Raw genomic sequence first — 22450 nt, 5'->3', positions numbered from 1 at the left:
ACTCAGCAATCTCGCTTTAGGAATGTACCCCAAAGATACATATTCAGAAATATAAAAAAACATATGCACAGCATTATTTGCTGAAGCATTATTTGTAGAGCAAAAGAGTGGGAACAACACAGATTTCCATCAATAAGTTTGCGTAAAGCTTATAGTAATCCAAATGGTGGAGTACTAAACAAATGTTAAATAAACAAAAAAGAATGATGAAAACCTTTACTGGTAAAGTAGGGAGTGACCTCCACAATACACCAAGTGAAAAAAAGCAAGTGTAGACTTGTGGACCTTTTGTGTAAGAAAAAAGCAAAATATATGCTTGCTTATGTTTGCAAAAAGAAACACTGGAAGGATTAAACTGGAAACTAATAAAAATGATTATCTATAGAGGATGGGAATGGGGTTGGGTGGGTGGAAGGTCTAGAGATTGAAGTGAAACTCCTGTGAGAATAACTCTTCACACAGTTTTGATTCTTGAATCATGTAATGGGGGTTTTATGTTTAAAAATAAAATTACAGCTAAAAAGAGCAAACAATAAAATTGAAGCCAAATGGAAACAGTTGAACCTAACTGTATGTAAAATTGCTCACATAAACTCAGAGAGACAAGAATTATTTCAAGTAACTTTTGTACTAAGCCACCCTGACTGAACAGCCTTAATAGCACACACTCTAAGGACAAAAAGAATTTTAAAGAAGTCCTAAACATCACTCAGTAAATGTATTGATATTGATATTTTAGTATTAGTATTTTAATCTAGAAAATTTTAGTTTCTTGTTTTTTAGTGATCAACAATTTTATATATTACTCAGTGCTCATCAAGGTAAGTATACTCTTAATCCCCTTCACCTACTTCATCCATTGCACCACGCACCTCCCCTCTTGTAACCATGTGTTTGTTCTCTATAATTAAGAGTCTCTTTTTTAGGTTGTTTCCTTTTTTCTCTTCATTCATTTGTTTTCTTTCTTAAATTCCACATATGAGTGAAATCATATGGTATTTGTCTTTCTCTACTGATTTATTTTGCTTAACATTATACTCTCTAGATCCATCCATGCTTTGCAAATGGCCAGATTTCATTCTTTTTTATGCCTGAGTACTATTCCATTGTGTGTGTGGCAGTGTGTACCACATCTTCTTTGTCCATTCATCTATTGATGAACACTTGGGCTGCTTCCATAATTTGGCCATTGTAAATAATGCTGTAATAAACATGGGGGTGCATATAACCTTAAGAACTAGTGTTTTCATAAATACCCAATACTGGAATTACTAGATCATATGGTAATTCTGTTTTGAAATTTTTGAGGAACCGCCATACTGTTTTCACAGGTGGCTGCATCAGTTTGCATTCCCATCAACAGTGCATGAGGGTTCCTTTTTCTCTACATCCTCATCAACACTTGTTTCCTGTGTTCTTGATTTTAGCCATTCTGACAGGTGTGAGGTGATATCTCATTGTGGTTTTGATTTGCATTTCCTTGATGATGAGGGATGTTGAAAATCTTTTCATGTGGTTGTTGGCCATCTGTATGTCTTCTTTGGAGAAATGTCTGTTCAGATCTTCTGCCCATTTGTTAATTGGATTATTTGGCTTTTTGGTGTTGAGTTGTATAAGTTCTATATATATTTTGGACACTAACCCTTTTTCAGATATGTCATTTGCAAATATCTTCTATTCAGTAGGTTGTCTTTTAGTTTTGTTGATAGTTTCCTTTGCTATGCAGAAGTTTTTTATTTTGATGTCATCTAGAAACTTCTTAATATATTTTGTAAGGACCAAGAGTAAGAGAAATGAGATACAAATGTATAATCAATAAAGAAAAAAGACAATCTGTTAAATTTGAATTGGAAATCAGTATATGAACTTATAATTTAAAAAATACATTTCCTATCTCTGAACACTGAAAAGGCCCAGAAACAATGGCACCCAGTAGCAAAGAGAACATCTATTGCCCACATTTTGTTTCTATTACTATTTCGAAACTGAAGGAACCAAGGTACCTTGGAGAAATGACTGAGTCTAGGTCTGTGACAGGGAGGGTACAATTCTGTAAGAGGGAAGATACATAAGTGAGTCTAAGACATTTTGTGCCAGTAAGTCAGGAAGTTTTCCAAAACTAATGGCATCATGTCAAAAAGACATGGGACCCAGTCACCCACTATAAAGGGACTTGTACTGGCCCCAAAAGAATAATGATTACAATTGATTGAAACAACTTAAGTCTTAAAAAACTCATGAGTCCACAATGATACTCAAAGAGAAAAAGCCAGGAAAAAAATTCATTTTCTACTACTGGAAGGAGATATTAAATCAAAACTTTTACTTTGGAAATTTATCATTAAAGGGAAAAATTTAAGCAGTTGCCCTGCTTTTACGTATTAGTGAGGAAGAATTTTCTTTTTCACAGAAGAACTTTAAAGTAGAAAGAAAAATAGAATTTAAAACTTTTTATTTAATCACCAAGTATTTCACTATTAATTCAGGAAAGATTTTTTAATAGGTGAGAATTTATTGGGGAACAGGAGATTGGCATTGTGCCAGCGCCTTACTCTGCAATTACCTGCTTGTTAACTACGAAGGGTGAAATGTACCTAAAGGAGAGATCTGATAGTCACCACCCAAACAAGCGATCAAACTTAGCAGCAAATTAGTAGTTTGATGTATCTCCTGACATAATAGAAAATGAAGTACATAGCTATACCTGTGACATATTCTTGCCAAAATGTTTTTGTCTTTAAGATTTTCTTTATTTATTAGAGAGAGAGAGCACAGAGGAGAGTGAGAGGGAGAAGCAGACTCCCTGCCGAGCAGGGAACTCCACATGGAGCTCGTTTCTGGGCCCTGAGATCATGACCTAAGCCAAAGGCAGCCGGTTAACCAACTGAGTGACCCACGCACCCCTTCTTGCCAAAATGTTTAACCTGAATCTTATCACTCCTTTAGAGCACACTTTTGGATATGTCCAGAATATGGGACATTCCTAGAGAAAACCAGTCAGGTCTCTTAAAAAACTTAAAAAATGAAAAGATGAGAGGACTATCTTTAGAATAAAAGTGACTAAAGAGATATAACTGCTAAATGCAATGCTTGAAACTTTACTGGATCCTAATTTGTAAAAAACTCCAAAAAGATATTTTTGGGATGCCTGGGAAAATTTGAATATACACTAGATAGTTGATAATGCTAGGAAATAATTATTAATTTTCTTAGGTGTGATAATGGTGCTGTAGTTACGAAGGAGAATGTCCTTATTCTCAGAAAACATAAACTGATTTGTTTTTGGATGAAGTGTCATGATGTTTGTATTTGCTTTCAAATTATTTTGCAAAAAGCAAACCATACATGTAAATACATACATATAAAGCAAACACATCAAAATGTTAGTCACTGGATCAAGGTGGTGGGGATATAGGCATTCATTGTATTATTCTTTGAACTTTATCTCTTTGAAGTTTTTCATAAAAATACTAGGAAAAACAGCATTTGAGTCCAACTTTGAAGAATAGAACGTGAATACTATTCTTAAAGACTTATTCTTACATTAACTAATCACAGACAAACTCAGAAAACAGATAAAAAGAAAAATTATGTGACACCCAAATCTGGAGATAACTATTTTTAATCTTTTAATATTTTAAGGTAGTGTGTGTGTGTGTGTGTGTGTGTGTGTATATCCCCTATATAATATGCACTATTTTTGCATTCTTTTTAGGGTAACAATATCATGGATTATCTGTCAGTCACTGTACATTATCCTTTTCACTTATTAGAATCATGGATGTCTGTCAGTCATTGTAGGTTAGCATCAGTTTATCCGCCCCATAACGTTCCATTGTAGAGATGTTTTGTAATATATTTAACATCCTCTATTGTTGGATGGTGCAATAAACATTTACGTCTTTGTGTTAATATACGTCTTTTGTTCATGTGTCTGATTACTTGAAAGGGTAAGAATTCAGGCTACAGAAAGGGTGGTGGAAATACAAGCAGAGGCACGGAGACCAAAAAGGTGTGTACTGGAAAAGTTGAAGTTTATTTTGTAGGCCGCTATCAGCAAGGAGGATAAAAGGAGACACAATATGATTTTTTTTTTAAGATTTTATTTATTTATTTGACAGAGAGAGACACAGCCAGCGAGAGGGAACACAAGCAGGGGGAGTGGGAGAGGAAGAAGCAGGCTCCCAGCAGAGGAGCCTGATGCGGAGCTCGATCCCAGGACTCTGGAATCACGCCCTGAGCCGAAGAGAGATGCTTAAGGACTGAGCTATCCGGGTGCCCCACTGAGCCACTCAGGCGCCCCCACAGTATGATCTTTAACTGGAAATTAGCTTGAAAGGAGTCCTACTCTCACTTAATCTCGGACTATGCCGGAACTGCTCTGAGCACTTTCACTTGTACACCTTATTTAAATTGCGGGTACTATTGTTATTCCTATCTATAGGCAAGGAAACTGAGGCACAAAGTTAAAATTTCCATGGTTACCTACCAAGTGAGAGACGAAGCCAGGATTCAAATGAAGCCAGGATTCAAACGAATGGAGTCTGGCTCCAGAGAGAGTGGAGAGTGTTTATCTCCGCTTTGCATACAAGGAATCATGGTGAGATGCTGAGCTTAAAACCCGGGGCTTTCAGACTTTAAAATCGTAAACACAACAGTAGATAGTGGCAGTATACATTAATATGGGCTCGATTTGTTCCTCTAATCCCTAAGAAGGATAGAAAGCATGAGTTTAGGCCATAGAAAACCTCGATATATTCCTTATCTCCAAAGTTTAGAAGGCATTAAACTTAGCATTGCTCTCTGAGATGGCCAGTTTGCCTGAACTAACCTGACTGGCAGTCAGGCTTCAACAGTGAAGAACCAGGTTCCACAGCTTGATAATTAAATTCCGAAAGGCGCGCGAACCTCCAGGCTAAACAGTTTCCCGCCTCCCAGCCGGTTGTAGCCAGCTCAGCAACAGCTCCCCAAGCCCAGGGTCGTGACGTCAGCATAGGCATTGGGCCCACCTCTGGGTTCTCTCTGCATCTGCGCGGCCTAGTAACTGGCGAGTTGGGCTCTTAACTCCACCCACTGCCCCGGAAGTTAATGCAGAAGCCACACCTCTCTCATCGTCCGGCAGGGGCGCAGCCATTTTAATTCATATCTGAGTGGGCGGTGGCGATTCGTGTTGGCGGTCTGGCTCCGCTGGGCAGGGGGTAACTTTACTGGTCTGGGGTGGTTTTTAGTTTAATTTTTCTTTTCTAGCTTCGCATCGCGGGCCAGTTCTTCCTTTCTAATCAGCTGAGGCCATGTCAGGAGACGGCGCCCCGGAGCAGGTGAGGAAAGAGAGTGGTGGGGCCTCGTGGCGACCTCTTCTCTTCACGTCTGTGTTCGTCCGAGTACTCCAGCCATGTTCGCCTGAAGAAGGAATTGGGGTCTAATGACCCGGAGGACCGGGTACAGAGGAATGGGGGAATGGGGAGCAAGAGCTGACTGAGATTTGAAATTATTTTTTGGCTTCTCTGTCTTAGGCGTTAATATGAACAAATACTTGATTTAAACAATAGCCAGGAAGCTGCTTCGTCCTGTTTAGGTTCAGGGGGCTACTGCTGTGGGATGCCTTCCTTTGATACCATTTTGTTTTGATATTAGGGTGGTTAGGAATTGATTACTTTAACGTGTAGTCGCTGTTTTCGAAAAACTTGACTGTTTCCTCTGCCTCCTCTCCGATATGCCCAGAAATTGTTTACCAGTTTGAGAAATAATGTTGAGATGAAACTCATCTGGAGAAATAGTCTCTTGCCAGTGCGAATGAAGAAAGAAGCCCTATAGGAGAAGAGCATGGTTATGCCGAGATTTGGGAATTGTGTGGCTTTCTCCTGCTTCTCTTTCTTCTGTCCACATTTCATTTTCGTTTTTCAAGAGACACAAATATTGCAGAATTTGATAAATTGGAAATGAGAAGTCTGTTTTGGCCACTGTAAATAAAAGCATCTGCTTTAGTACTGGATGTGAGTGACCTATAAATATTTTGAAAATCATATTTAGTGAAATGATTTGTTTTTGCTCTTTATTCAGAATTTTGGGAAATACTTACCTTTTAGTTTGAAAGAGGAAACAACCTTATGAAAGATATCATTCAGTTTTTCGATTTAAGTCCTGGTATGTTTAGGTAAATAGTTTTTAAAATGGAGGCTAGCTAGCCCGCAGAGTCTCAATTTCCTGAAATTTCCCGTTGCCGTGGTTACAAACTACACTTAGATTTTTGTTTTTTTTTTTAAGTCCCTAGCTTAGAAGGTAGAGGCTGTTCTTGGAGGTTGACAGAGATGAGGCAAAGTTACAGTTCCTCTTGAATAGTCTGGTTGACTGTAAATGTCATTATGTCGGAAAGCTTGCTAAATTAAATTTTGTGTTTACTCGTTGGCTGATTTCAGTACTGAAATCTGTTTACATTTTACATGTTGTCACAATGCCCAAGAATGTAAAGTCTGAAGTCTCAAAATTACTATATTAAATCCGTTTATGTATACCTACCAAAGTTTTTCTGAGATGGGCTCATATTTTGTCACTTGAAAGCTGAGGAGTAGTAATGTCCTAAGGTTCCACTGAAAGTTTGCAGAGCTTGTTAATTCTTAAATTTACCTAAAATTATAGACACCGAAATGTCATGACCTTGAATATTTCAGAACTGTGGTGTTCTAAATGGAAGAGATGGTGGTGAAAATTTACAGGAAAAGAAATTAACCTAAAAGTTTTACCGTGCAAAGTTTAGTACTAGAGAAAAGTTGAAAGAAAAGTGCAATGAACGCCTGCAATACAGTTCGTCACCTAGAATCAACAATTGTTAACCGTTTTTCCATACTTGTTTTATCTCTACATATATATACTTATTTGAAAGTAAGTCAACACATATTTCAGCCCCTTATATTTCATCATTCTTTTATAAAAGGACATTGTGGCAGTTATATAACCATACCGTTTTTCTCAACTAAGAAAATTAATAGTAATATCGTATCATTTCTGAAGCCCCGTTCCTGTTCACATTTCCCCAGTTGTCCCAAGAGTATGATTCATAGGATTTTCTTTCTCTCTTTTTTAATTTTATTTTTACTTTTTTTTATCGGAATCTAATCTGAGTTTACATGCATCGTTTAGTTATGTCTCTTGAATAGTCCCCCCCCCCCCCCGCCCCTTTCCACCCAGGGATATTGTCTGAAGAATTCAAGACAATTTTCTAGTAAAACTTATCATTTTCTGGGTTGGTTTGATTTTTGTGTGTGTGGTATCATTTAACTTGTCCCTTTATCTTTTGTTATTTCCTGAAAATTTTGTGGTTGGTTAAGTCTAAACTGAGAGCTTTGATAATATTTGGCTTAAATATTTTGGGTAGAACGGTATAATGTTACATCAAAAGGCACTTCATGCCAAGTTGTTAGATTGTTCCACTGTTAGTGATGGTTAAGTTTGATTATTTGGGTAGGGTGATGACTGCTGGGTTTCTTCCTTGTGAAGGATTATTTTCTCCTTTGCAGTTAGTAATCGGTGGGTTGATTTTGTGTTCCTCAGTAACCTTTTAACTAGTTATTTGTCAGTGGATAATTCTTGAATAAACCAGTTATTACATTGAAGGTGGCAAATGATGTTTTAAAAATTCTATTCTGTCTTTACTGACTGGCTCATATTTTTCTGTAAAGAATTTTTTTTCCTTTCTCCCTTTTTTAAAATATTTTATTTATTTATTTATTTTGGAGAGAGAGAGACAGAGAGTGTGCCCGTGCACGCGAGAGTGCGAGAGCATGCAAGGGTGGGGGAAGGAGGGGAGAATCTCAAGCAGACTCTGCCCTGAGCACAGAGCCCCATGTGGGGCTCAGTCTCAGGACCCTGAGATGGTGACCTGAGCCGAAATCAAGAGTCAGATGCTTAACCGACCGAGCCACTCAGGCGCCCCATTTTCCTTTCTCCTTTTTAAAGGAGATTACTGTGGATTCATGGGTTTCTCTGTATTTAGTGTTAAAAAAATAAGCGATAGTTATATTTCTTTTGGATGTTCAACTTGTCCCGACCTTTATGATGGCTCCTGTATCTTTCTTCCGTTAACCTAAAAGACAGTTCTTGACATCTGATTGTCAGCGTTATCTTCATATAATTTTTTCTTTAACTTTGTAATGATTTCAAACATGCAAAAAAAATAGTATAATGTATAATGTTCCTATCAGAGCTTGAACTGGTGGCTAATCTTGTTTTTTCCCATACTTTCTTTTGCTCTCCCAATCCTCATTACTTTCCAGCAAAGCCCAGATATTGTATTATTCAGCTGTAACTGAAATGATAATTAAATTATACATTCAAGAGTGACCTGGTTAAAAATATGAGTCAACTAGTTTGCTTTGGGTAGGGTGATGATCTCTGGGTTTCTTCACTGTGAAGAATTATTTTTCCCTTTGCAGTTAGTATTCTGTGGGTTGGTGATGTGTTCCTCAATAATCTTTTAGCTAGTCGGTGAATATTTAGAGGAAGGAGCACCTAAAATGAGCTGAAATGACAGACAAGAAAAAGAGACTAAATAGAACTGAAGAATAGTTAAAAACAAAACAAAAAAAACCACCAAAGCCACTCCGAATGGTGCGTTTGCTTTGGAAAAACACCAAGGGGTGTGATGGACAAAGAATATGGCAAGATAGGTATAGATTTCTTTTAGCCTTATAGCATTGAAGCTCAAGAAAAAGTTGGTTGAATAAACCTGATAGTAACTTAAATTAGTTATTCAAAAATATGGATGGTCATTACTGTCTTGATACTGAATCTATAGCTTTGTGCCCTCTGGAGGAGGGAAATGATTGTAAACAAGCAGGATCACTTGCTAAGGTTTACTGTAGTCTTTTTCTTTTTTTTAAAGTCTTGTGAGGAAGTTCCATTTTGCATAGAGAGCTATTTAAATTACCTTGGCAGTTTTCATCGGTAATTTTGATTACTGTTTTAGCCAGTTCAGTGGTGATAGAGCTATTATGTGCTTGTAGGTTCCTCCCCACGTCCCTAATGAAAACACATCTGGTTCATGTTTGGAATTATGGCTATATTTTTGTTGTGTGTGTGTGTGTGTATCTATACACACATACATACATATGTACATACATACATTAGTGCTTTGGTTCAGCTTTTGATCTCATTCTTTTAGCTCCATTTTACCTTGTGCAGTACCCCTACAGTATTTAGCTGTTCCTCCACTGGGTTTGGACCTTAGTTGAAGGGACTGCCTTATTTATTCATCCTTGCATCTAGGAATCGAGGAAGTTCTGTTTTGATACTTAATGGTGTTCAGTAAATGAATGGATGAATTTTGCATTTAGGCTCCATGCAATACGTTACAAATTCCCATAGAATTTAATTTTCGGAGGACAGGTGCATAAGTAATACAAAGTAAAATAATTTGGGCATAAGCGTGGGGGGGTTCTAAAGTTAGATGAGAAGAGGGAGAGAAATGTGCTCAGCCAAGACAGTTCATATCAGCCTTTAAATCCCTAAACTTCTGTTTCTGCACACATCTTTTAGAAATAAGACTTCATTTTTAAAACAATACATAACCTACCTAGGATTAGGAAGGCCTATAATATAAACAAAATGATCCTCACTTTGGAAAATTTGCAAGACTTGAAGAAGCATAATTATCAGTAGTTCTTAAAGAGGGGAACTTGAGGCCATAAATCGTTGTCTTTTGGTGAAAAATAAGTTTGGGACAATATGGAAAATAATGAAAAATGTTCCCTGCTATATACTTATTAAGATGAAAGATGAAACACATACGGTGTTGAAACCTGAAACCTGGTTTAAGGTTTTGTTGGGTAACCATTAGTACTTCCTAGCAGTTAAAAGATAATGAATGGTATTGTCAAAACAACTTTAAAGCCAAAGTGGAGGGGCGCCTGGGTGGCTCAGGTCATGGGATAGAGCCTGCGTCAGGCTCCCAGCTCAGCGGGTAGTCTGCTTCTCCCTCTGCCTCTCCCCTTGCTTGTGCGCGCGCGCTCTCTCTCTCAAATGAATAAATAAAATCTTGTTTTAAAAAAAAGAATAAAGTCAAAGTGGAAGGGGGAGCGGTTAAGAATAGGGAGGGGAAAGGGCCAAGTATGTGTATTAGACGATGTGTTCTTAGGGCCCAGTTAGTTTTATGTGTTTTTAACAATCTTTCCTACTTTTCCTCCTGTTGTGATACTTGGTATAACAGTTTGGGGGCAGCCAAAATTGAGTTCATCTTTATTGTTAATATTTCGACCATGTAGAATACTCTAGTTGGCAATAATTGTTCATAAGAGAGATTGATCTGTGTATGTATTAGTTTTCCTTAGTACAATAGAAGGGTGCTGTGTGTTCCTTCAGCATTAAGAATATAGGAGTTTCAGAAGTACAGCTTACATCCCAGATAAACTTTCCAGAATTGCAAAATCTGGGTTGAGATTTTTGTACCTATTAAGTGGATATTGACAAAACAGCATAGTTTTAAGCTTTTCTGCCATTGTCTCTAAATCTTTTCTCTTTAGCAAGACCTAGCTTTGAATTTGAGTCTTTCTGTTTTGTTTTGCCGGGCAGTTGGTAATGGTGTGAGAATTGATGTAAAAAGGGATTTGAATTAGCAAATATTTAGATTAATGGATAGTTTATAATCAGTAAACACTGAATAAAGCCAGGAGGACAAAACTATGTCCTGATTATGTTCTAATGTTTTACTTAGTTTATCTAGTGAATTAATATCTTGGCTACTTTTGGTCCAAAGACACATTTTTTGAATTCTAAAAGATTGAGATTTTTATCTGTAGTTCGCGTCTATTTGTTTCCTAGGGAATGAATAGCAGATTTAATAAGCAAATATGATAAGTATCATTTGGATCAATAGTCTTTAGCCTGTTTTTTCTCAAGTTTTGAATTGTTTACGTGTTTAGTAAATTTTTAGTCTCTGGAAAGGTCGAAGGGATTATATGAAGGATACATACTCAGATTCATTTACCAAAAAAAAAATCTGACAGAGTTCTGTTGCACTGGTAAGGGAACACACACAGGACTAAACTGTCATTCAGTCCTGATGTCACCTGTCACATAAACTGCCTTATTCTCTAGCCATATGAATCGTCTCAATTACTGCTTGCGGATAGTCTTGCAAAGTTCTACTGGTCTATTTTTAATTTTGAATAAAGGTTAACTACCAAGGGAGACGAAAGACTTCACACAGATAGTATAATTTATTCAGCTTTATTAATGTTTTAGGAAAAAAAATTGACTTAGATCTGATGTTACTTTATTTTTAAAGAAACAACATTTGGAAAAATGTATTTACAGAACAGATAGATTAGATAGTGTTTCCTCCAAATGGAGTCCATGGTCCATTGCAGCATCACCACTTAGGTGCTCTATACAAGTATATGTGCATGCACCTTAACTTCAGACTTACTATAACAGATTGTGTGAGACTTGAAATCTTCGTTTGAAACAAGTACCACAGGTGGTTTTTATGTAATCGAAAGCTTGCAAACCACGTAGGGGTTGAAGATATCTGAACCTTAAAAGTTATTTTTGAATACATTCTTGATAAAATAAGTGGAGAAGAAACTGCAGATTATTTGAGGATGTTCGGCTTTTGATAGTATTTTATGGTTTTCCTCTCTGTAGTATATTTAGTCAGTCATTACCCTTAATAGTGGAAAATACTCATTACAAAACCATGTTAGAGACTCATCCTCCAGTTCTGTTCGTCATGGTCAAAAACTGTTTATATAGGTTTAAATCTTTTAACTTACCATCTTCTCCCCTGTACTTTTGATGTTTTATCCCTTGGGTTAAATATTCGCTGATCTTTATTTTTAAAATTTCAGCATGACGTCTAGCATCACACCCTCCCCATTTACCACAAAAACAGCCATTTGGAGGAGAACTACCTTTTTTTCTGTGAAAGTTGTACTTCCTTGGTGGGAATGGGCAAAATAAATTAGATTATTTTATTCTTTCAGTCATTGATCATGTTTGTAATCCCCCCCCACGCACCCCCGATTAATCAACCCCTTAATATTAGTTAAGCTGCCGTATAGAAACTGGTTTGCAGTTTCAGTAAAGCTTAACTTAGAGTTTTTCAGAGGCTACATGAGCTATCCACAATTATATGAAAAGGCTATTAAAAGTGCTTTTCCCTTTCCCAACAACATATGTAGTCATATACTTCATAACTGTAGTTATATAGTCATGATTCATCCAAAACAATATATTGCAGTAGATTGCAAGCTGAAGCAGATAACGTCTTCTTTTCAGCTGGACTTCAAAGAATCACAAAAACATAAAACTGCTGTTGTTTTCACTAATTATTATTTTTTTTGAAAATATTTTTAAATAAAATTATTTTAAAATGAACTAAAAAACTTTCTTAATTTTAATTTCTAATATAATATTGATAGGTGTAGCCCACATTTTAAAAAATTTTTTGTTTGGTTCTTCAATTTTTAAGAATGTAGAGTGATTCTTTACAAAAAGTTTGAGAACCATTGAGATAGTGTATAGTGCCTGTGAGGCCCTTGTCAAATTCTGTTTCTCTGGGTTGGCTTCACATAACAAATGATTAAACATGGAAAGTGAAAAAACCCACATAATGGGAGAAACTTCTTGAAAATCTGATTATCTAATAAGGGACTTGTATCTATAATACAAAAGACTCTTGCAATTCAACAATAAAAAGATAACCCAATTAAAAATGGGCTAAGAATATGAAAGGACGGGGCGCCTGGGTGGCACAGCAGTTAAACGTCTGCCTTCGGCTCAGGGCGTGATCCTGGTGTTGTGGGATCGAGCCCCACATCAGGCTCCTCCACTATGAGCCTGCTTCTTCCTCTCCCACTCCCCCTGCTTGTGTTCCCTCTCTCGCTGGCTGTCTCTATCTCTGTCAAATAAATAAATAAAATCTTTAAAAAAAATATGAAAGGACATTTCTGCAAAGACAAATGGCCTGTAAGAACATCAAAAAATGCTGAACTTCATTAGTGATCAGAGAAATGTAGACCCAAACCACAGTGAGTTACCACTTGATACCCAGTAGGATGGTCATAATCATCAAAAGACAAGTGTTGGTGAGGATGTGGAGCAATTGGAACCCTCTTTTAACACTGTTGGTCGGAATGTAAAATGATTCGATAACTTTGGAAAACAGTCTCGCAGTTCTTCAAAATGTTAAAAATAGAAGTACCATATGACCTAGCAGTTTCACCTGTAGGGGTGTGTGTGTGTGTGTGTGTATGAAAAACACAAAATGAACCCCACTCAAAAACTGGAAACAATCCAAATGGCCATCAACAGATAAATAAAATGTGGGATTTGTGGGATTATCCATACAATGGAGTTTTACTTGGCATTAGGAAAATACTGATACATGATGAAACATGAACTTTGGAAACATGCAAAGTAAAAGCTAGAAACAACACATGTTTGTATGATACCATTTACATGAAATACCTGCATGTCTCTGGAGACCGAAAGTAGTTTGGGGTTGCCTAGGACTAGGGGTTTGGGAAAGGTAATGGCTATTAGGATGGTTCTTATTGGGTGCTAAGATGTTTTTAAAAAAATTTATTGTGAATTGTATACTTTAAATGAGTGACTTGTGTATGATTATGCCTTAAAAACATTATTAAAGGGAAAATTTTAAAAGGTCGCATGTAATGGATTTACCCTTCTTTCATACTTTTAGCCAGTTGTACACTTGTTATTATTCACAGAGAAAATAAGTTAGTTGTCATGTTAGCAATACCCTACTACTAGAAAAACAATTCATAGAACAGTTGCTAGAAATAGTTCCTGAGTAACATTTTTTCCTTATACCAAAAAAAAAAGTACATCATTTTTCTGGGTTTTGTACCCCTTTGAAATAGCGTATGTTGGTGTGTATCTCTGTATACACCATACAGTTGTGTTATTTTCTGGTTTTTAAAATTATGCATATCAAAGCATTCCCAAAGTCCTACTGATAATTGGTAATGCGTGCCTTGGGAACTACTCCAGCTTTTGCCCTGGTCATTTGATTTGGGGTTCCATCCCACTCTCCATTAACATTCCCTAAAGAATGATAGTGGGGTCATAGTTTATTCCAAAGGCAAAAGCTGGATTTTTGATAGAATTTCTTATCTTATTGTAATAAGTTTTAGGGACGTGTAACCATGGGACAGCTGTTCTTTCGCTATACTAAACAGAGTTCCGACCTCATTCCATTTCAAATGAGCACTGGAAACTTGTCCTAAATTTTCTTAAACTGACCTATTCCTCTGATCCAGCAGTAGATTTAAGGAAATAGTAATACAATTCCATTCCTTATGGAGGTCCAGTCCCCTTGTGGAATACTAGAAAACTGTTTAAATTTCCTTTGCCCTATAGAAATATGCCCAGGCAAGAGAACAAAAGTGTTATGCTCTTGGCTACCCAACTGGTTCATGATGATAAATGACTTTTTATTGTAGGAATTAAATGTGGCCATAACTACCACAGTGTATTCTTGGCCATTTTGGTTAGCTTCCTTGTTAATTAATGCACTTGATTGAGAATTATCTATGTAGATTGTTTTATGAACATTTAACTACACCCTTGGCAAGAGGAAAATATTGAGGAGTGTAACAGATTTGAAAAGAGCTGAGCCATGGTTCTTTCAGATTCTAACTGGACTTTGGGTAGATTTATGTAATTTAGTTATATTTCTTATTATGAAATGGGGTTATTACTTAACAAGGAGTGATTAATGCATTTTTTTAACATCTGCTATCCAGCATCCTTTGCATGGGTTCTTAGGTCCATTGTTAACCCCATCCCCTAGGTGTCTGGTTAGAATATTAGGGGTTCTGTGAAGTTGGATGGGGAGAATAAAAGTCTTTATTTTTACTAATCTCTAACTGAAATTGAACCTTTCCTTCCATTATGAACGTAGACAAGAAACCACAATAGCAGTGTTAGCAACAACTGTAACTGGACATAAATATTCCAGATATTATTGTCCTCATCACTAGACTCATTGCTAGATCCTGTTATTTAATGTGTTAAGTATCTATTACTGTGTAAAACTTTGTTTAAAAATATTTCAGTAATTATATTTCAGTATAATTGGTTTCCTCTGAAGTCTCACATAGTTTATTTTGTGTATTTAAGAACATTATTCTGAGAGGGGTGCCTGGCTGGCCCAGTCAGTAGAGCATGTGACAGTTGATCTTGGGATTGTGAGTTCAAGCTCCACATTGGATGTAGAGCCTACTTTAAAAAAAAAAAAAAAGAGAGAGGGAAGAACGTTATTCTGAGAAAGAGCCTATAGGCTTCAGTAAGTCTACTGAAAGTCTTTGGAAAGTTCTGGGACACCAAAAAGGGTTAGGAAACCCTTGGAGAGCTATGGTTTTCACCTGAGGCTGCACATTAGCACCATCTGGGGAGTTTGGGTTTTTTTTTTAAATAGTGATAAAAAATAAAAGTAGTGATGGTTCAGGCTTGTTCCTAGAGATTCTCACTTAATTGGTCTATATAGTGGGGCTTGCACATCTTTTCCCCAGGTGATTCTGATGTGCTGCCAGGGTTGAGAATCACAAAGGAGTGACTTATTTAGCAAGGGTACATTTATACTTCTTGCTGTGATTTTGCTCGTTGAATATTAGATGCCATCTTTTGAGTTTTCTCTGTTCTTTTACAGATTATGGTATATGTTACCTAATTTGGTAGGTTAATTTTCAGCAGGTGGATCTTGAGTGAATAGACCTCCCATCAGACTGCTTTGAAACACTAGTTGTTAGTATTGATTGACTAAAGCAATTCAAGTACAGCTTAGCTGTTTTTTAGTTTCCGATTTAAAGTTCCTGTATCTCACTTCCTATTTTATCATTAACATTTCATAGTTGGTATCTTAAAAACTAAGATCCTAGTTTTATTTTAAAATATTTTTCTTAAGTTTTTTCAAGAAGTAAGTAAACTCTTTGAAAGGAGAAGTCTTTATTTTATTGTATCTCAAAGTGTCCCTTCAACAATGTGTGGCACATTCTGGGCACTGAGCAAATATTTCTCAGGTGAATAGTAAAAATTCAACCAGAAGAGTATATACATTGTAAAGTGAGTGTTTCTGCGAGTTTGTCTCTCCCCAGCTTACTTCCAATTTTCCTTTTTTAAGATTTTGTTTGTTTGTCAGAGAGAGAGGACACAAGCAGGGGGATTGGCAGGCAGAGGGGAGAAGCAGGCTTCCCGTTGATCAAGGAGCCTGACGCGGGACTCAGTCAGACCCTGGGATCATGACCAGAGCCAAAGGCAGACACTTAACCGCCTGAGCCACCCAGGCGTCCCTCACCTCCAATTTTTTTTTACACCCAGTATTATGGAAATAGTTCTGTGTTGCTGTCTATAGACCTGCCCTGCTCTGTTCTTTTTGGTGGCTACAGGTTCCATAATTTATTTAGTCAGTTCTTTTGTATGTGATTATTTTAATTATTTCTAGTTTTATGCAACAGCAAACAGCTGAGTAGTTGACTGTTCTTCAGTATACATCTTTGTGCATGTGTACAGTAGGAGAAATAGCCAGAAGTGGAATTCAGAGTCAGACATTCATGTTAAATTTTGATCACATTGCTACTTGCCCCTGCCAACAATGTGAGAATATTTGTTTTTACATACCCTTTCCAGTGCAGTGTTGATTATAAAACACTTTGGATCCCTGTCTTACGGTTTACATTTGTATTTCTTTTTCTATGAACTATTCCAGTACATTGCCCATTTTCTTTGTGAGTTGCTGGTCTTTTATTGACCGTACATGAATACATTTAGTACTCTGTCAAATATGTTGGATATTTTTTAGGCTTGTCTTTTGACTTTTATTATACTTTTTCATGCACAATTTAAACAGAATTAAGTGTACTCTCTTCAAAGGCTTCTGAAAAGCCTTAAAGATCCATTTCAGTATGTTTTCCTCTAGTTCTTTTTTGTTGTTAGTGTTGAAATCTTTGATCTACCTGAAATTGACTCTGGTAGAAAGGGTTAAATAGGAATTGAACTTTATTTTGATAAAGTTCACTGCAGTTATTCTAATAGATGATTATACATTTATTCTAACACCGTACATTGAATAAGCCAGTATTCTGATTTGAAATATCACCTTTATTTGTTAATTTTCCATATATCATTCTCTTTCTCAACCATCATGAACCAGTAATTCATGAACCATTACCAAACCATTTTGCCGTGTCATTTTGTGTTTTAATATGTGATTGGGGCCAGTAATCCTCCTCTATTAAACTTTTCCAGTTTTAGTTTCTTGAGCTAGCCTACTTACAGAGCTCTTATATATTAGTAAAATATAAGTTTCATACAAAATTACATTGGTCTTTTAAAACATGTTTTTCTTTCTAAATAAAATGTAGACTTATTAGTGGTAGACACTGATTTATTCCAAAGAAGTGTATATTTCTTCCAGGTGTATTTATTTCCCTAAACCCATGACTAAAAATTTTTTCCCAACTGGAGTTTTGATGTTCTTTTTCTATGAGATGTTAATTGGCACTGAAAAAAAAGAAAGCTGTTGGGGCAGTATTTCCCCCATCTTCTCTTGAGTATTATTGTGTATTGCCATATTATAGATCCAAGAAGTCCTGCAAAAAGACAAAACAACTTTTATAAATTAACATTTATCTGACTTACTTGAATATCACTTTCTTTTTGTGGCACAAAGTGGTATTCTGAACAACAATTTGAGAAGTAGTACTTGTATTTTTGCCTCAGGTGCTGGCTATTTTAGACATTACTTTTTTGAAGATTATATTTTTATAATAAAAAACTATCACCCACACGTGACCACTAAACGTTTTAGTATGATCTTACAAATCTCTTACTGCAAATTTCTTTTTCATAGTTTTAATGATGCTGTATATACAATTTGTGAATCATTTTTTTAAACATGATTTTAAACATTTTTTACATCAAAATACAATTTCCATGTCATTTCATGCTTTTCGTTTTGTGGCTCAGGATGAATGCTCTATAGCAGTGTTTCTCAAAATTGGTCCAGGGACCCGGGAGGTTCCTCAGACTTTCAGAGGATCTGTGAGTTCAGTTTCATAATAAATTTAAAACACTTTTTTTGCCCTTTCACTCTTAATCTCTCGTGAGAGTGCAGTGGAATTTTTACATGGTGTGATAGCACATTGAATGCAGAAGCAGATAGGAAAATCCAACTACATTTTAAAAAAATCAGACACTAAACAGATTTGCAAATATATAAAATAAGGATATTCTCACTGAATTTTTAAATTTATTTTGCATAAAAGTATTCTGTTAACATGTAAATAATTTTTATTGTACATGGATAAATATTTAATATTTTTGTCAGCATTAATTTCTATTGTAGTAAATATTGAAGTAATCACATAGAAGCTCTTTGGCATACTCAGTAATTTTTAAGAATATAAAAGGGATCCTGAGACCACAAAGCTTGAGAACGGCTGCTCTATATTTAATGTAAAAGATGGGTTTGTTTAACTATAATAATGGCTTTTAAAAGTATGTGATCACTAAATTTTGTTTTTATGCAGGTGACTTATGATAGCATAGTATATACAGATTGTAGAAAATGCAGGCCTCTTTTGTAAGAGGACATTTTTATGCTTGTATTGGGGACTGATAACTGTGCTTGAATTAAATTAGGCATGAAACTTTTAAAACAGTAACATCAGTTCCTTATTTTTCTTTCCCCCAGGCAGCTGAGTATGTCCCAGAGAAGGTGAAGAAAGCCGAAAAGAAATTAGAAGAGAATCCATATGACCTTGACGCTTGGAGCATTCTCATTCGAGAGGCACAGGTTTAGTGATATAGGATTACATTTCCTTCTCTATGGGTCCAATCACACTACTTGGTTCTGCAGTAAATAATATTTTCATAATCCTAACATTGTAAATGCTGTTTATTGGTTTTCAATTTTAGAATCAACCTATAGACAAAGCACGGAAGACTTATGAACGCCTTGTTGCCCAGTTCCCCAGTTCTGGCAGATTCTGGAAACTATACATTGAAGCAGAGGTTAATATTTTATTTTTATTTTTTCTTATATAGCATCTGATGGGAATTGCAGCATACACTAGAATGATAGAAAACAAGTTAGGAACATAGATAGCACAACTAGGACAAGGAGGATTTAAATGTCTCTTGCCTTTATTTTGTAAAATAGGTTTGAAGGAGTAATTAAAATGAATTTTTGAAATTTGGGTCTTTACAAGCTGATGATTGTTGCATTTTGGAGTTGCAACAACATTAAAACAGTTTCAATGGTATTGGAGTGCTTTAGCCTTTTATTTACTTGTCATGTGTCAATTTATTGCCTCCTGTGTCATTTATTTAGAACTCATTTTCTTTTTATTCCTACTTACAAACTAATATGAATGGTATTATAAGAAAATACAGAAATGTTAACTTAGTTTCATAGGGTAACTATATTGAGTGGTGAAATGAAACATGTTAGGTGAAAAATTATGTTAGGTTTTAATTTTGTGAAATGCATGGTTTGTCAATAAATGTAAGCATTTCGGTAATTTAAAGATAAGGTTTTTTAATAGGATAAAGTTTACATTATTCAGGAATAAGCTAATGCGATTCAAATCTGTGTAATCATAATTTACCCAATGATACTTTTTTCTTTTTCTTGCTTTCTAACTATCTTGAAATTTTAAGTCAGGCATGTTTATTTTAAAGAGTAAGGGCCTCATTCTTGATTATGATTAGAAGGGAAATGTTCATTTTTGACAACTGGAATTAGCAGTCAAGATGATAATAAAGCGTTAATGTATTGATACCAGTGGCACCAAGTAATCATCTTTCAGGTTATAATTTAACAAGATGGAAGGGGTGAGATGGGAATAGTATCCACATTACAGTGAAAATTCTATTCATTTCTTCTTATAACTTATATTATGAAGTATTCTTATTTTGAATGTTAATTTTTTAATATAAATTCTCAGTCTAATCAAATACACTGCAGCCTCATCATAACATTTTCCATAATGACTAAAATCTGATAATACATGGGTCTGTTTTGGACCTATTCAGAGGGCTTTAGTCATCAGTAGTACTAAACAGACTTCACAACACAGTGCTGCCTGTGATGTGTTCCTCATGATGGACCCAACCAACAGCCAGTTTAAATTGAGGCTACAGTGTACTTACTGTATTTGTGCTATAGTTTATAGTATATTACTTTGGGAGTGGGAGGGAATTACTGGAGAATAGCAGGAACATTGTGTGTGTGTGTGTGTTAAATTTTTTTTGTGTGGTTGTGTATGTGGTATGTGTGTTTGTGTGAGAGATTGTACCTTACGTGGAGTTTGGTTGTGGTTTTTGCCCAAGACCATATCCTTAAGGTTTCGTCACTTATCCTTTGGGACCATTTCTTTCCTTAATATATTTTATCATCAGAGTAGACTGGCATGGAATTCACCAGGTGAGTGAGTAGGGCTGTCTGAAGTATGCTGAACCCAGTGCTGCTTTGTAATACTCATTAAAGCAAGGAACCTGGATCACCTGTACTTGGTCTGCATTCCAGTTTGATTTCACAAACACATTAGCTTATATGCAAACTCATCAGAAATGAACATAATTGATACATAATAGTTTTTGTATAACGAAGTAGTACTTTAGTTTTAGAAATTTCTCAAATATTCAGGTATTTATTCATGCATTTTATTATAGCATAAGTTAAACTGAAATTGGCAGTTAGATACTCCATTCTGTGAGTATGAACACAGTCTGTTTCTCCCATTTCTAGCTAAAAATACCAACTGCATTCTAAAAAAGAATCCTAAGACCAGATGTTATTTCAAGGGGCTGAAAATTGTCCAAATAATAACAAGCTCATTTCATTTAATATTTCAGAGCTGCTAGCAGTTGCCTGATTTATTTAATTGGTAATATTTGCAGTTATTTCACACACATACACACACAAATATGAATGTATGTATAAAACATCTTTTGAGGAAAAAATGGTAAAGAATATATATATGTGTGTTTTGTAAAATTGACATTTTCGGTTTAGGAATTAAAATGTTAAAATGCTGATTCAGAAATGCGTATCCTGAGCTGTGTTTTTCTCTTTCCTTATATGCTCTTTATTTTTTTATTTTCATATTTTGTACTTTGTTTAGCCTGTAAGAGGCTAAAGTTTTCTTTGGTCATATCACCCAGTGTGGCCTTTAATGTTTCTGGAGGAGACACATTACCTATTTATAATACATTGAAATCTGAAGTAATAATAAGAATGTCTTCACATTAAAGGTAATACTAACAGTGTTTACATAACATTTTGTATGCACTCTCAAGAAAATAAAGTTTTTTTGATACATTTGTTGTAACTCAGTACTTCGTGGTGGGAAAAGTATGTTTCATTTATTTATGGTCAGCCAGACCTATGTGTGTGAGTCCAAATACATTTAGTTCTTTTCAGATGAAAATACATACATCATTGATAACAAGAGATAATTTTGCTTCCCCAGAGAAATTTGTAAATCCTACTTCAGAACAAAGTTAGCAAAGAGCGATTTTTTGGTTTTTTTGCTTTTAAATTTGAAACATCAACATCAGTTGCAAATGAGAGTATAATATAATTTTTATTAAAGACGTTAATGACACTAATCTGATATTTTTCATGTTTGCCAGTATATCAGCTTTTCTCATCAGTGGCATCTGCAGTACCTAGCTACTTGTGTAAAATTAAAAGATAGCTTTATTAAACTATCATTCTTAATTCATTACCCACTTTTCGTTTTTTGCTAAAGCATAGAAATTGTTGGAGATAAAGTTCTCTGGTTCTAATGAAAGGACATTTAGGATCAGCATCTGTGTATTTATTATAATTATGTAAGTTCAGAATTAGGCCAGATTACTTTAGTGTTACATATGTTAATTATATAGAAACATCAGAATTAAGTGGAATACCCAGTCAGAGCCTCATTGCTTTTTAAAGAACCACTTTTTTTAGGGGTCAGAAGGGTTGCTAAATATCACAAAATTGAGAACATTTATGGTTTTGCCATATTCTTTTTTAAGTTCTTTTTTCCCCTTGTGGTTTCTGTAGCTTTTCATGTAGCTAGGTAATCAGTATGACAGCACATAAGCTACAGTATCTTACTCGTAGAAGTAATTTGTTTTGAATTGAGCCACATTCATAAGAAATTTTCCTATGAAAGGAACATGATTTTTATTGGTAGCTGAAGGAGAAATGAAGAAGGTAATGCTTCTGGTAATAGCAACAATGTATTTTGCTATCTGTGAAAGCTGTAATTCTTTAATAAAAGTATGTAGAGAATTGATTGCTTTTTATTTAAAAAATTTTAAAAACATGAATCCTATTATAAAATGGGTTGTAAAGTATACATTTCAGTTTTTCAAAATAACCTTTCTACTTGGGAAAAATGACTCTTAAAAAATACCTTTCTTCTTGGAAAATGGAAGT

At 35.4% G+C, this 22450-nt stretch overlaps 1 protein-coding gene across 2 annotated transcripts in view; it reads left to right on the top strand.

The window, feature by feature from the left end:
• Positions 1–5092: 5092 nt before the first annotated feature.
• CSTF3 (cleavage stimulation factor subunit 3) overlaps positions 5093–22450 on the top strand; it is a 66960-nt gene continuing 49602 nt past the window's right edge. The window contains exons 1-3 of one of the 2 annotated variants that reach the window (XM_026512156.4): positions 5093–5318; positions 18710–18811; positions 18934–19029. In XM_026512156.4, coding sequence (XP_026367941.1) covers positions 5292–5318; positions 18710–18811; positions 18934–19029 — 225 coding nt within the window. In that variant the 5' untranslated portion in view covers positions 5093–5291. Of the gene's footprint in view, positions 5319–18709; positions 18812–18933; positions 19030–22450 lie in introns of those variants that run through there. The other variant, XM_048213660.1, reaches the window with a different exon arrangement.

The sequence above is a fragment of the Ursus arctos genome, unplaced genomic scaffold (assembly GCF_023065955.2).
Source record: "Ursus arctos isolate Adak ecotype North America unplaced genomic scaffold, UrsArc2.0 scaffold_23, whole genome shotgun sequence".
Taxonomy (NCBI): Eukaryota; Metazoa; Chordata; class Mammalia; order Carnivora; family Ursidae; genus Ursus; species Ursus arctos.
Note: the sequence above shows the minus strand (reverse complement) of the source record. Positions and strands in the feature narration are given on the sequence as shown.